Source organism: Durio zibethinus, chromosome 7, assembly GCF_047325235.1.
Source record: "Durio zibethinus cultivar Kanyao isolate XHJ-2024 chromosome 7, ASM4732523v1, whole genome shotgun sequence".
In the NCBI taxonomy this organism is placed as follows: domain Eukaryota; kingdom Viridiplantae; phylum Streptophyta; class Magnoliopsida; order Malvales; family Malvaceae; genus Durio; species Durio zibethinus.
This window is the reverse complement of record NC_143168.1, coordinates 20,183,407-20,199,318: the sequence shown is the minus strand read 5'-3', so window position 1 is coordinate 20,199,318 and position 15,912 is coordinate 20,183,407. Positions and strand designations below refer to the sequence as shown.

At 32.6% G+C, this 15,912-nt stretch overlaps 1 protein-coding gene and 1 pseudogene across 1 annotated transcript; both read right to left on the bottom strand.

Annotated features, from left to right (window-relative positions):
- Positions 1–9,637: 9,637 nt before the first annotated feature.
- On the bottom strand, positions 9,638–12,148 carry LOC111276937 (putative cellulose synthase A catalytic subunit 6 [UDP-forming]; annotated as a pseudogene).
- Positions 11,437–15,276, bottom strand: LOC111318342 (putative cellulose synthase A catalytic subunit 5 [UDP-forming]). Its single transcript, XM_089763419.1, has 6 exons — positions 15,069–15,276; positions 14,792–14,985; positions 14,500–14,639; positions 13,447–13,713; positions 13,016–13,202; positions 11,437–12,771 (listed from the first exon to the last, which is right to left on the bottom strand). Exons 1-6 carry the CDS (start codon positions 15,274–15,276, stop codon positions 12,187–12,189), a joined length of 1,581 nt encoding a protein of 526 aa, XP_089619545.1. The 3' UTR covers positions 11,437–12,186.
- Positions 15,277–15,912: the final 636 nt, after the last annotated feature.

Here is a 15,912-nt window from a genome sequence, read left to right as displayed (position 1 = left end):
AATTAAGTGTTTGTGTAAGTGATATTTATAGCAAACAAATTTGAGAAATGTTTCAATTCTATTACAAGTTGCGTCGGAAATGAATGAAGAAAGAGACGGAATATCGGACAAAAGAAAGAAAATCGTAGTACCAAGGGATAATGTCCCCTTTGGCTTCTTAATTATTGTATTTTTTCTAATGTAATATTTAAATAAAATTTTTTTAATTTTGTACTTAAATTATATTTTCATATATTAAATTATCATAATTCTTAATACCGTCAAACAAAAATATTGATATGACATGAACATTCGATAAAATATTGATACATGTCAAAAAATTTAATTTATATCACATCAATATAAAAAAAAATTTCTAAAAAAAATTTTAAAATTTTTTGAAATTTTCTAAAACTTTTTAAAATTTATAAAAAATTAAATATTTTTTAAAATTTCAAAAAAAATTGTAAAAATTTAAAATTTTAAAAATTTCAAAAAATTTTAAAAATTTCTAAAAGATTTCTAAAAAATTTTTTAAAAAATTTTAAATGCGGTTTGGCACAACAATTTAGTTTTAAATAAGCACTGATCAACAAATTGAGACATAAGGAGGCCGAACAACAGCAAATCAAGATCATAAAAGGCAAAATTTTTTGACAAAGTCTTGGAAGCCCACAAAAGGGGGTTCAAACATAGAAGCGAGTGAGGCCGCGACACCAGCCTGAAGCGATCCCAAACAAAGATTCAGTTCGGCATGCGAATTGAATCTCTAGTCAAAGTCAAGTCCATAGTTAGGCCACCTTTAGAAACTAAAAACTGAGAATCAATTAAAAAAGAAGGCAATGAGCAATCAACATTAATACAGAGTAAAAATTAAACCTAGATAACAGTAGAAGCAATCAAGATCGATGGGGGTGAAAACAAAGGAAGCCCAAAATTCAAGTTAAGACAGCCAATAGAAGCAATTCCCAGTAAGAATACAAGGCAAAGATTTTGACAGTAATGATTTTCAAAAAGGTTTTAGTAAATCAACATGGAACAAGAATTCCGCACAGAGATAATCTACAATAATTCCAAGAGGCTAGTTATTAAAGAACACAACAATTCTACGATCCGCCCATCAAAACAGCTAACCAGTATCCAATCTTTTTCCTGGATTAATTCAGGCTATTGAAGGATAACCTTCCATCCACATTGTCCAATAAAAAAGAAGTTAACCAAAGACCGTTCTTCACACTTCAACACTGTGATAGTGACGAATCAAGAAGAAACCTGTTTTCACACTTCAGAACGATGGCAGTGACGAATCAAGAAGAAACAAACTACCTAATTAGAAGTTCAAATCTCAAAGTTTAAAATTAAAAATAAACAAATTAATCAAAAGCAATTGTCATATCATTTTAATCACGCTCAAATTGCACATGCAAGTACCACTTCCCTTTTTTTCTCTTTTTTCTAATTAGGAATATGAAGCCACAAAAAAGAAAGGCGTTGAGGGGTTTCCAACATTTATTTCACGTGGATACTTGCTAACGTACACGGTTAGACCTCTTTTTTGTGTCATTTTGGCCGTGATATAAACCACTCAACACATAAAATCCATTTATTTCAAGCGGATACCACAGCTAATAGTGCTGTAATTTTGCAACTTTTTGTGAGTTTTCTTTTTCAATGCACTATCAGAAAATACCATATTATCAACGAAATTTTCTATTAATAATAACTTAAATTTTATAAGTAAATATTTTATCAATGAAATTTATAGATGAAAATTTTCATTAGTAAATATTTCGTCAATAAATGTTCCATTGATAATTGCATCAACACTTCGTTGATAAAATTCATCAATAATCCATCGATATTCCATAGATAATTTATTATTTTCGTTGCTAAAAGTGAGAATTCCATTGATAAAATATGTTGGTAAAATTCAAATTTCATTGATAATTTGATTAATTTCATCTATAATTATTTAATAAATCTTTAAATTAAAAATAAAATTATTTTAGCAATCTATTATTCATTAAAAGATCAAATCCACATCATAAAGTTTATATAAAAAAAAATTCTAAAACAATCCAAATTATAAAGTTAAAATCTATAAAATATAGTACTAAAATCCATAAAATTTATAATACAACTCTTGAAAAATATATCATTGTGCTGCTACATCCTTTAATCCATAATCTGCATTGTTGTTATCAATTTTAGTAGATTGTGTTGACGAAAATTGTCAGACTCCATCAATTGCATCATCTGATTTATAAAAGATTTAAACTAAATCCTCAACTCGTCAATTTGTTATTGTATCTGAGGTTGAAAATAACACAATATGTGTATCATCTCTCATCGATCCTGTTGCAGATCCACCTCAATGAATAAATCTCTTTGCATAATGTCCCATTATAATTATCATATAGAATAAAAACATTTAAAATGTATTCCAAAAACATATAGAAAAAATAAACGTATATAATATTACTTTAATATTATAACATTAAATGAAATGAGTGAAAAATATAAAAATAAGTATATAAAACATTATAATTAAAATAAACTAAATCAAGTATTATATTTAACGTTATATATATTGATCACATTCCAAGGCAATTAAACTTTAAATTTTTAAACACATTGATTGAAATAATTTTTTTTCTCTTTATCTCAAGCCTAATTTTAAGTATTAGTAAAATTTTGATTGATGGTAGAAAAATGAAGTCAAATAAACAAAAAGCAGTACTCATATCATTTTAATCACACTCAAATTGCACATGCAAGTATATTCCATAATGTCGTGCCACTTCTCTCTCTCTCTCTCTATATATATATATATATATATATATTTAAATTAGGAATATGAAGCCACAAAAAGGAAACGCGTTGAGGGGTTTAAACATTTATTTCACGTGATACAACAGCCAATAGTACTTCAAAAATTAGCCATCGGCATGCTTCCTAACGTATAGGTTTAGACCTCTTCTTTGTGATATTTTGGCCGTGATATAAACCACTCAACACATGAAATCCATTTATTTTGTGCGGATACCACAGCCAGTATTACTGTAATTTTGCACCTTTTTGTGAGTTTTTTTTTTCCGATAGAAGAGTAATTTAATTTTTTTTCTCAACCAATAGTAGAATTTTATTAAACCGAAAAAGTCAATACATAATGCTTAAACCAATAAGTGAAAAATCTTTAGATACAACATTCCTCGATACACAAACAAAGCACCTAAACGTTAATTATAGTCAAGCATGAAGAAAAACAGTCTACAAAATAGTTAGCTTCTCTTTAAATGTTAACAAAGTCAACCACCCCAAAGACTTTTCTTAATCTATCAATCTCAACAAAGACCATTTATTGTTTCCAAAGTCAAGAATCCTTATAACATACGTAGCTAATAGCCACCATAAAATCTATTGATCGAAAGAAAGATGCAAACTATCCATGAAAGACACAAATTGCTTTACTGAGAATTTTCATTTCTATCAAGTTGCCACACTAGATTGTCCTTTGTGTTGGTCCTTACTGCACTTTCGATTGCAATGTCCAGCAACTTCTTTAATAGTTCATTTTACATTCAAAAACTATCATCTAATTCGAAAATTCCATTCCCTTGAATAGATATTTGCTTACTCAGCAACTACACATTCCTTGTCTACTGCCACAGAGAAAAGACTAGGAGTAAGTCCAGAAGCTCCTCCGTTTGAATGAACTCATTTAAATCAGCAATCCCAACACCATCGGAAGTGCACCCCCTCCTCTCATCTGAACACCTAATAGTATTAAAATCGCCAGCCACGCACTTATTTCCTCCCATTTCATGCTTCAACGCAACCAGTTCACTCCTTCATCTCTTCTTTCATCCTGGCCATTAGGGGCATACTCATAAACCAGTACACAAATCTGTTCTTGATCACCGCTGAAGTTAAATTTTTTCCCAAATCATTATTAGTCCACTCGATGTTCCTTCAGCAAGACTAGATCCCCCATAAAAAAAGCCAGATCTTCTCAGCAATTCCAAAATCACAAGAAACCTATTCAGTTTCCCGCAACAACACCATTTCAATATAACATTCCCTTATCATCCTCCTAACTTATTGAATTTCATGCCCCTGGTAAGACCTCAAACATTCCACGACAATATTTCGATTATCCTCCCTCCAACAGGTCCCAGAAAAAATACGATATACCCTCACACTAGTGAGAGACCTTTGAGACGTTTGAATCTGGTCTTGCATTGAGGGCACACTTGATTGCCTTCCCTGCGCTCGTATTCATAACAAGCTCGACAAATGGGGAAGGCACACTCATTGCAGGCGGCTGTCAGTCCTACATCATCTCCGCATATGTAACATGTTTGGCCACTTAAACATTCCCACCTTTTTCTCTGCAACACCATTCGCTCTCATTTTTTCCTGTAATTTGTAATTCAAAAGCAAAAAAAAAAAAAAAAGTGCAAGTGTGTTTGATATATATATATATGCACACAACTTACAGAAGAGTCCCTGTCACGATAAATAACTAGGAGCTCGTTCAAGTTGTGAGAACCCACCACTAAACCAGAATTCACTTGCATTTCTTTCTCTATGTGTCTCTTATTTAAATTTATAAACAGATCTTCTCACTCCTGGACTGGTTAGTTTGATTGTTATGCAAGTATGCAACTAATTCAGGACCCTTTACCATCGTCCGATCTCGCCTATTTGCAAACTTCCTCTACCTTAGCCCTCAACTGACCCTTGACCTCTTTTTTATTTGCTTGAAGCTTAGGTAAACATCCTATTTTGTCTGAGATTTTTTGAAATTCATTGGCTTCGAATTTTAATTTAGATTGTGCAATTGGATTTAATCGGAAAAGTAAATTTTGGAACCAAAGATTAAGTCCTATATTTTATTTGTATCTTAATTTTTTAGTTTAATTTTATTTTTTTAGCTAAAAAAGTCAAAGTCAATTTGTAAAAAAAATAAAAAAGGAGTAAAATAGAAAAAAAAAAATATGGGATTTTGCATGAAAAATCTTGGATTCAATTAAACTCTTGGATTCTATCTCGAATTTTAACTTTAGTGGTTGAATAATTTTGGAAAAACTTATGGCTCAATCTATTGAAAAAAAGAAGATTGCACAGAGAATAAAATTGGAGAGAAATCCTAGATTCGGTTGAATTAATTTCTTCCAAATCAAAAGGAATTCAATCCCTGTATAAGGACATTGAATCTAAGATCAAAAGAGGGAGCCTAAAGGCAATTGATTTCAAGATAAACAAAGTTTATTGAAATGAGAGAAAATTTGAATAAATGTTTGAATCAACGAGGAACAAGCAATCAAACAAAAAAATTTGCAAGAAGATCTAATTGGAGTTTTTGAAAGAAAGGTTAAGATTTATAGTAGGAAACATCAGTTTTTGAAATGTAAGAAATTGTTGGAACCCATGATCCATTGAGGTAATGTTTGCTTTCATTTTTTTTTTGTGATTTTTGCATAACTTTTATAATATTTAATTCCTTACTTTTAATTTTTATATTTATTTCATGGTATTTATTTTTGCATGAATTTGCATGAATAATATTATATTTGCATGATAATTTATTTGTCTAATAGTTTATTTATATGATTAATATATTTGTGTGATTTATTAATATATTTGCATGACTATTAATATGCTTACATGATTATTAATTTATTTGCATGATTATCAATTTATTTATTTGTATAGTTGCTTGATTATTTTTATATATTTAATTGCATGATTTATATTATTATTTGTATTATTATATACTTAATTGCATGATAATATATTTATTTGCATGTTTTATATCGTTAATTGCATAATATATTTATTTGTATGTTTTATATCGTTAACTGCATGATAATATATTTAATTGCATGCTTTATATTGTTAATTGCTTGATTATATATTTAATTGCATGTTTTATGTTGTTAATTGCATGATTATATATTTATTTGCATGATTTATATTGTTATTTGTGTGATTATATATATTTATTTGTGTGATTGTATGATTAATAATATATCTATTTGCGTGGTTATTTATTCATTATTATTATTGCATTACTTTATATTTGTTGCATAATATGATATTATATTAATTTTGAATGATATCTAACTATATATTTTTATATTTATTGTGTGATTATATTTGATTTGCATATTTACATGATTGTTCTTATTGCATGACAATTAATATATTTTCATGACATTCTTACATGAATATTTTAGCCTGATCTAGGCATGATATTATTACATGATATTTGGTATGATTTGTAATATATTTGCATGATAATTTTGGCATGGTATGATTTAATATTTATTACATGATTGCATGATTGCTTGATATTTGATAGAATTTTTGTATCACCATGTTTTGTAAATAAATAAAGGGATTATAATTGATTTATTTGCATGATAAAAGCCATCTTTGATTAAGGCTTAGGCAAGATGACATATAATTAATGTGGTACCAATTTTGAGCATAAAAGGGTGCTAATACCTTCCCTACATGTAATCGACTCCCAAACTTTAGTTCTACTAATGTAAACCATAAACTATTCTTTTTAGAGACCTTTAGCTTAGGCTTACGATAACTTTAAAAAAGATAGATTCATATAGGTGGCCAATCACATCTAGGTAAAAAAGATTGATGGCGACTCATTGATTTTTGTGTCTAATTAGTAAGTTTTTTCAACCTAAACGTTATGACAGTTTGACAACTCCACTGGGGACATTAGAGAGTCAATCCATTAGTTAGTCATGTGTTATCTTAAGCCTTACTTTGCTAGTTTTATTATGTAATTATTTCTGATTTTCATATTACTAACTTATTGGTTATTTTTTTCTTGTTTTGCAAATTTTAATTTTTTATGTGCATTAATTTATTTGATTATTGATATGTCCTTTTACACACACCACATTTGTATTCATGCATAAGCTCTATACTGAGACTTTATCCTTTATTAGGAGGGAGCAAGTACCTACACTCTCGTGAGGTGATAACCTTCGTGTGAGCTAGCAAAAACTTTCATTCAAATTGAACCCTTTTTGTTTGAGCCTATAACAGTGGGCGAGGATTAGGTTGCCCTACTTGTTTATAACGGACGGTGATGCAGGGAACAATTTGAGAGCCTGTAATTTGTCAAGCCTTTGAACCTGGCATGTACATGAACCTTAAGAATCCAAACCTAGGTTAGAGCCATACCCTCCATTTATTAGAAAAAAACCTAAATAAGACACATGATGGGATAGTTATTATTCTTGTAAATTTGTGTTATTCCTTGTATATATTATTGCATACTAACCTTTTATATTGTTCCTTGTATATATTATGCTATTCCTTGTATATGTTAACTAAAATTTTTCTCTACTTTATTTTACATGCATGCATCATTAGATTTATATAAGGAGTAATTACTACAAAATAATCTTAACAAAGAGAATCTTAATCACATCCATGGATAACCTATCAAAGTTCCCTATGAGCCTAAGAATAAAGTTTGAGGAATCTCAGCTTAAAGTTGGTGATTATTTGCCAGTCAATTCTGTAACTACTTTGCCTACCAAAATCCATCTCAATTTCAAACGAAATGATCTTAACGATTTGGTTAGTATTTGGAACCAACAAAATGTCAATGCCAAGGAGACTTTCCAAAAGAAGTTTAGGGATCTTGCATTACTTTTTTTAGTCTTTATGGATAATCAACTTATTAGGGCCATGGTTCAAGTTTGGGACCTTTTATATCACTGTTTTGTGTTCAATGAAGTTGACATGGTACCAATTATTGAATAATATTCAACTCTCTTTCGCTTGGATCTCTCTAATCTTGATAAGGTATATTAAAAAAATAAAAAAACTGATTAACGCAAAAAGCTTGCTCAAATAATGGTCATAGATGTCCAAACTATTGATAATTGGGTAAAAGGAAAGGTGAAAATGTTGGTATTCGTTGGTCCAATGTTCGTGACTTTATATACAAATATTTTTGCATTGAAAGAGGAATGGATTTGATGGCATTGGCTTCATATGAGATGATGGTATTTCCAAAAGTAATGGGTTGTGTTGATGTTACAGTGGTGAATTTATTTGATCAACTTGGTTACCAAATTAACCATATTTTTACAATTTTAGCCGAGACATTAGATCTTTAAATCATTGTCACCTTAATGGAGAGGGCCATTTTAGTGGATATGCTCAATTGTTAACCATTTGGATGAAAAGTCATATTAAAAATAATCGTGGTGAATTTAGCAAGCCCTATTTCACTACAAGCACTTCTATTAAGGAATTCTATGAGAATGAATAACCTATACAAAAATCCAATGAAGTATGGACCTTGTTTCTATGCAAGCTCACTAGTTAAGATGTGATATGAAGAGCTCTTTGGATGCCTATGGACTAAAGTTGTATGGTTGAGAAGATAACCTTTGGGTTCTTCTATTAGGCCTTTGCGATGTAGTTAGCTATTCTCTCATCATAGTGTAAAGACAATATAGCTATGAACAGTTTATCCCAGCCACTTTCAAACTTAGTAAAATGGAATTTTTATATATTGAAATTAATGCCTCCCTAAAGATAGCCAAAGCCTTGCAAGCTTGGAATTTGTCTCAAAGGGAAGTTTGGAGGAGACACTCAAATAAGGTTACCCCTAAGTATTTTGTGTGGCACATTTGACAATGCAAAGACATTAAAATCCCTAAAGAAATTACTTCAAATAGCCTAATGAAATCACCACCTTTTGATCCCTTATTGGTAGTGAAAACCACTAAAAGAAAGCTCTAAGTTGAAAAGATGAATTGGAGCTTCAAAACAAAAGGCTAAAAAGAGGGTTAGACAAAAAGGTTCAAGCACTCAAACAAGAAAAAAAGGAATAAAAGAATCTTTTTTTTTTTTATCTCAACATCACACAGTCATCCACCAATCATGAGCTAACCCAACTTTTAAAAGAAAATTGACAATTGCAAGCATAGATGAAAAAAGAAAGACGAAGCACTTATTGAAGCACAAAAGCACATCTAAATGCTCAATGAGGTAATGGTTGAAATTGGAACACAAATGGGTGTTGTGAATGAAGAATGTGAACAAGCCAAGGAAGCATATGTGAGAAAGCATATGTGAGAAAACATAACCAATTAACCAATTATAATAAATTTTGATATATTTTTTAGAAAAACATTTTAATAAAATTTTTACAATTGATACTAATCAAATAAATTATATTTTTAATCATTTTTAATATATTATTGATATTCTCATTAAATTCTATCAATATATTGATTTCAATTTTTTTATTCAAATTTTAATTGTATCATTTTTATTAAAAATTTTATGAACTCCATTTAGAAAACTTAATCTAAATTATGTCTATCTAATATATCCACCAACACATTTTACCAATAAAAATATGCCACATATGCAACATGCATGAAATAAAACAATTTAATAAATTTTATCCGTTCATGTGAATTCACATGGCAATTCACCATTGATGATGGATTTTTTAATAAAAGAATTTATTTTTTATGTAAAAAGTTATTGTTTTTTTTTTTTTTTAAAATCAATAAACTGATATAAAAAATGACATATTGAAATCTTTAACCTTTACAATCACCACTTTTACTGTAAGTAAAAATCAAATCAACTAGACAAAAGAGTAATGTAAATAATAATAAAACACATAGCCTCCTTTTCCATGGGTGCATAAAACTGATAAAGAATCAGGGAGCTGTTACCTCCAATAAAAATCACTTTGCTCAACACCCTTATTCCGATTTCAATGTTAGGAAATGGCGAATGGAAGGGATGACATCGTCCCAAAATACATATTTAAGCTACACTACGCAAACTTTGCCTTCATAATCCATATATCCTCAACTAGCAAATTTTGGGGTTCCGGTGGAGCAGATGTGCTGCTAGTTACAATCCAACCCACATTCCACAAGTGGCGGACCAACTGATTTGGGCAAGAATGGATCCAAATGAACCCACACAAGAGAAAAGATAGAAGCCAACACAATTGACCGGACAATAACAATCGTGGGAGACCTGTTCTCTCGCCCAAACAAACCCTTTAGGAAGGGATACAAGTGAATAATAACCCAGATGGCAAAAAAACACTTTCCAAAAAATTGTCCCCATGAATCATAACCATAATTTATTGCAGTTGCAATACCGATAACCAGTCCTATCATGTTTATTATAAGCAATGTTGTTGGTGGGATGAGCAAAGTTGTCCACTTTAATGCATACGGCTGGGAGAACTCTCGATCGTCGCTTACCTTTGGAGTCTTGATGAAGTTCGTGTCAACGCCGGTTATAACCTTTAAAAGCCCTTGGAATACAGCAAATAGCTGCGCTGAAACGCCTCCAATCACCCACCATTGTTCATTTCTCCACCATTCATCATACTGACTCCACTCCATTTCATTTCCAAGATGCCTGTTGCAAAAATACAAAGGAAAAGTGACAAGAACCAAATGCTACTGGCACCGCTAAGCTGCAAAATGTATAGGCAATTGAAGATAATTAAGTTCACATCACAAGGATGTCCTAACAACAATGTAAAGAAATTGATAAATTAAAAAAAAAAATAGTCGTGGAATTTTGGACTTTTAATCTCAATAACTCTTGGCAGCTACAAATACCAAAAAAAAGAAAAAAGAAAGAAAAAAAAATCCACAGAACAAGCGAGGTTTTCTTTCGCTAATTTTTGGTTAGAAGCTTAATACCTCTGGAATGATGAATTTCCCCGTTAGCAGACACACAGCGGGAAGGGTACAATATGCAACCAGAGGAATCGAGATCCTCGGATATAGAATGACATTTATGTAAGAAATACGCTCCATCCACTTTAGACCACCTCCATATCCCTACCAAAGAGGACAATGCTTAGCGAAGAGTATTTCAATAGATCCAAGGGCCCATCGGAGGACCTGTTGCAGACGATCAGAAAGGTTGACGGGAGCAAATCCTTTAAATGCAGGCCTAGCAGGAATACAATATACGGATCGCCACCCGTGGCAGTGCATTTTAAATCCTGTTAATATTTCCTCTGTAACTGAGTCATAGATCCATCCAACCTATATCACAACAAATATTTGCATGAATTATAAGTATCTTTTGAGGGAAAAAGGTATATCAAAATTTCAATATGAATTATAAGTATCTTTTAAGGGAAAAAATTATATCAAAATATCGATAGCAGAATCTATAAATTGTTGCTACCTCTTTTCCCCACTCTGTTTTTTCTTCATAACCACAACTGATAACATGGATGGCTTCTCTAAGCAGAGATGCAGGGGCAGGACTAGCACCTTTCAATGTTCCACCATCCTCTAGCAAGGTTGAGGCAATAAAAATAGGGGACTGACCAAATTTCTTTTCCAGTTTCAGCTCAGACAAGGCAAAATTTTCCCCTACCTTTCCTGTATTCAAGATCTCCCAAGTTAGATGACAAGATAATCAAACTTGCTGGACAGTTAAGGTTATTGATTTATAAAATATTGATTAGTCTTACAAGCTGACGTAAAAATATGTTAGATCCTTAAATGTTTTATAAGGAAATCACAAATCAAATGATCATGGTGGATTCCAGGTCAACCAAATGCACAACTACCGCATTTTCAGACTTTTTTTTTTTTTTTTTTTTTTTTTTTCTAAGAAAGTAGGCTGCAGGAATAGGGGAATGAGTTGCAAGTACTGGATTTGAACTTCAGACCTACTGAATGTCACCTCTTAAAGGTGATTGCATAAACTAATTGAGTCAAGGGTTCCACATTTTCAAAGCTTTCACATCTATACTAACAATGCTTCACATAATTTCATTTGTTAGAAAACTTGAATGGTTTTATGGGACAGATCAGAAAGTACAAAAATTCAATACAACACCTTCTTCAATACCCTCCATAGCAGTAAACATAAGTGGGGCTGCTTCTCCATCTTCTTGTTCAGTATTTCTTGTCTTTAGTTGTTTATAAGGTAGCTTCTTCTTTTTCCTCGAGCAAAAGCACCCACAACACCACTTACTCCAACAGTTGCATGTCCTTGTAGATGGCTTCTTTGGTTTTGGAGCATCATAGCCATAAAGTGCTAGTCTCCTAAATACACATTCAGTACCAACGCATATAGGACCTTGAATGCCATCCAAACCTTTCATATTAATCTGAAATTGAGGATTCACACATTATATTTTGGTCAAAGATGAACAAAACAAAATTTTGATAAACAAATACTTACATCAAAAAATACGGTGCTCTTATTAGCATTTTGATCACCCTTGTCAATGCCATCAAACCTCTGGGAGAACTGGACGTAACATATTCTCTTTCCTAGCAATGGATCCATCATGAAACACATTGCCTCTCTGAGAGCCTTACTATTATTAATGTAGTGATCCCAATCCAAACTTAAAAGATATGGTGCGTTTGTGAGCACAGCAGAGACTCTAACCAAAGCATTCATTGCTCCAGCCTTTTTATGGTTATTGAACCTTGGTCTCTTTTCTCTAGAAACATACACCAAGCGTGGCAGTTCATTTCCATCAGTGTCAAGTCTTCCACTTTGTCCAAGAAAAACCTGTGATGTACCGCAAATATAAGTTAATTGGTAATCATATATAAAATGACAATCCACTAGACATACTTGAATCATTCCAGGATGATCTCGAATGTTATTCCCAGGCCAAGGAGTTCCATCCTGCATAACCCACCCTTCTACTGGAGCCTTTTGAGCCTTGGCAACCAAAGCATTGATCCGAATTTTGAACTCGTCATACTCTCTCTACAGTTACAATTGGCATTGGGGTTGCCATGTGATCAGCCATAAATAATAGAATAAAATTCAATGACGTTGGAAATGTTGTTAACTTCAATGCTCTCCTTTCCTTCAGAAATGACTGCAACAACTTATCGTTGAAATAGTCCATCGTTTGAGAAAAATACCACTCAGGTGCCGGTGGTTCAATATTATACTTCTTACAAAAGGGGACCCATTTCCTCGCAAATTCAGAAGTTTCTGACAGTACCTCAAATGTTAGCATAGCAGCACCATCATCAGAAACATAACATGAGACCTTATCAACAGGGTAATCCACTGCAAGAATGGAAAGAACAGTGTTTGCAGTCACCAGTGGGGATTCTTTTAATGGATCAACTGTACTTACAAATATGTCAACATGAGCAAGTTGAGAAGGTTCCCCCTCCTTCTCATACCTGAAAAAGAAAAAAAAAAAAAAAGAGCAGTAGTCAAAATCTAGACCTTTTTTGTATATGGGAGGCCAAGGGCTAAGAGCAATTGAGGAAGGGGATTTTGTAAGTGCCAGGGATCGAAGCCCAACCTTGCTGGAAACTACTTCCTAAGAAAGGTGGTGAAAAATTTCGCCTAAGCCCCAAGTTCAAAATCTAGACTTTAATAACTATTTCATGAGTATATATGAACACTTTATAGAAAACTTACCTTAAGGATAATCTATCCAGATAAGTTTCCCGGTCAATTGGAAGCCATTTTGGGAATTGATCAAGAATCCATGAAAGAGCAAAGCAGAATTCACAAATGACTGATACAAGCCATAAAGCATAGTCACCATTCACCGGGTGCATGACTCGATAGTGAAAGAAAAATCCAAGAACTACAAGTCGAATTATGATGATTATCCGGTAAGGGTTGATTTGGCTTGATGGAATGGGCAACTTTCTTGACAATGGTTGTCTAGCCTCGTCCATTCTGATCAACAGGCAGCAAGTATTCAATTAGCCAAGAAATTATTTGTAATCAAACAAGAAGTAAAGCATGTAAATTATTGCCAACAGCCACTAATTGATTGATGCTAAAGTGTTAAACCTTTAATTTCAATAATTAAAGTTTAAATCCTGACGACTTCAAATTTAAAAAAAAAAAGAAGGAAGTTGAGCACTATTAATACCGAAAGCATTTTTCTTATCTAACAAGTTCCTTCCAGCTTTTGGATAAATAAAAAACATCTAGGATGTATTTGGGTTTGTTTTTGTTTGTGTTTTATGCTTTTGTCTAATTTTTTTGAGAACTATAGTAATTATATGTTTGCTTAGTGTGTTTTTATAATGTTTTCGAAAATTTTAAAAAAGATTTTTTACACTGTTATCACGTGAACAGTCCTAATATTCATTGGGCTACAATGTCAATTTTAATGTTTGTAAATAAAAAGACCCTTGAAATGTTATTAATAAAAAGATTCATCAAAAAAATAAAAATAATAAAGGTAAAACAGTCTTTTATCAAAGTTGCAAGGTCCATGGTAGATGTGGGAGCTTAAGAGGGATTGTATTAACCATCACATGACTACTAAATTGAATTTCATAATTCACGAATTATTTTGGGAAGAAAATAATAATGGTTTCAAGCATCATAACATCAATGCTTGCCTGTTTTTTAGGAGCAAATATGGAAAGAAAATTGTGCTGAAATTATATCTGAATTATTACAAAAAACCCCAAAAAGAAATTAAATAAAAGAGTCTACTAGGAGGCTTACAATGGTAAATCAAGGCCTTCAGAGTACGGATCTTCGCCACCATTACCAGACTTCGTCATTTGTAATTGTTCTTCTCTTTGTTTACAAGCCTCCATCCTCTCCTTCCAAGCAACACTTCCATAGCCATAAGCAGCTAAATCCTTGGAGGGATTCACAATGTGGGGAAGCGCAAAAGTTTAAGGACGCAACAAAAAATCAACAATAAACGGATAAGACTTCCTAGCGTCATTTATTCCAGATGATCATGAACTTTGATGTAGTAAACAGAAATTTTAGTCTATTGGGTAAATACCTTTTGACCATTACTGAGAAGGGGAAGTTGGGGATCAGTGCGAACAACATGAGGCAAGCCAGAGAGATTGCTGATTGCATTGGCAGCCAAAGCATGGTGCCCATCCTGCCCGCAGCTCCTTCCCTCGAAATTGAACTCATTCTCCAAGTCATCAATGTCATCTTCTTCATCATCCCCCTCCACTCTAGCACAGCCTGAACAAAACAAGTACTGAGCACTGTGCATTAACACTAAAATAGTATAAATTAAACAGAAGAAAAACCGACTAGTTAATGACCTTTGAGACGTTTGAATCTGGTCTTGCATTGAGGGCACACTGGATTCCCTTCCCTGCGCTCGTATTCATAGCAAGCACGACAAATGGGGAAGGCACACTCATTGCAGGCCACGAACAGCTCTCCCTCGTCTGTCAGTCCTACCTCATCTCCGCATATGTGACATGTTTGACCGCTTAAATGTTCCCACCCTTTTCTCTGCAACACCATTCGCTCTTACTTTTTCATGTGACTTATAATTCAAAAGCATAAAAAAAAAAAAAGAGAAAAGGTGCAAGTGTGTTTCATATGTATACGCACACAACTTACAGAAGAGTCCCCATCGCGACTTATAACTATGAGCTCGTTCAAGTTGTGAGAACCCACCACCAAACCAGAACTCACTTGCATTGCTTTCTCTATGTGTCTCTTATTTAAATTTATAAGCCGATCTTCTGACTCCAGGACTGGATAGTTTGATTGTTAAAGTATGCGACTAAATCAGGACCCTTTACCATAGTCCGATCTTGCCTACTTGCAAACTGCCTTTACCTTAGCCCTCAAAGGACCTTTGACCTGTTTTTTTTTTTTTTTTCAAATAATACTTGAGGCTGTATTACTAAAATTAAGAGTTTAACATTTTCAATAGATCATGTGATTGTACGGTGAACCTTGACCTCTTTCGGTGCTTAATCTTCTCGTTCTTTGCTTGTTGCTCTGCTTTGGCTGCCATACTTCCTCTTCAGCTAAAAGTTTCTCCATGAAACTATCATACCCACTATCATATTCGCTTCTTCTACTTCATTTATCATCTAGAAGATAGTAACAAAACATACTAAACGATAAGCTGGACTGCGGGAAGAATTT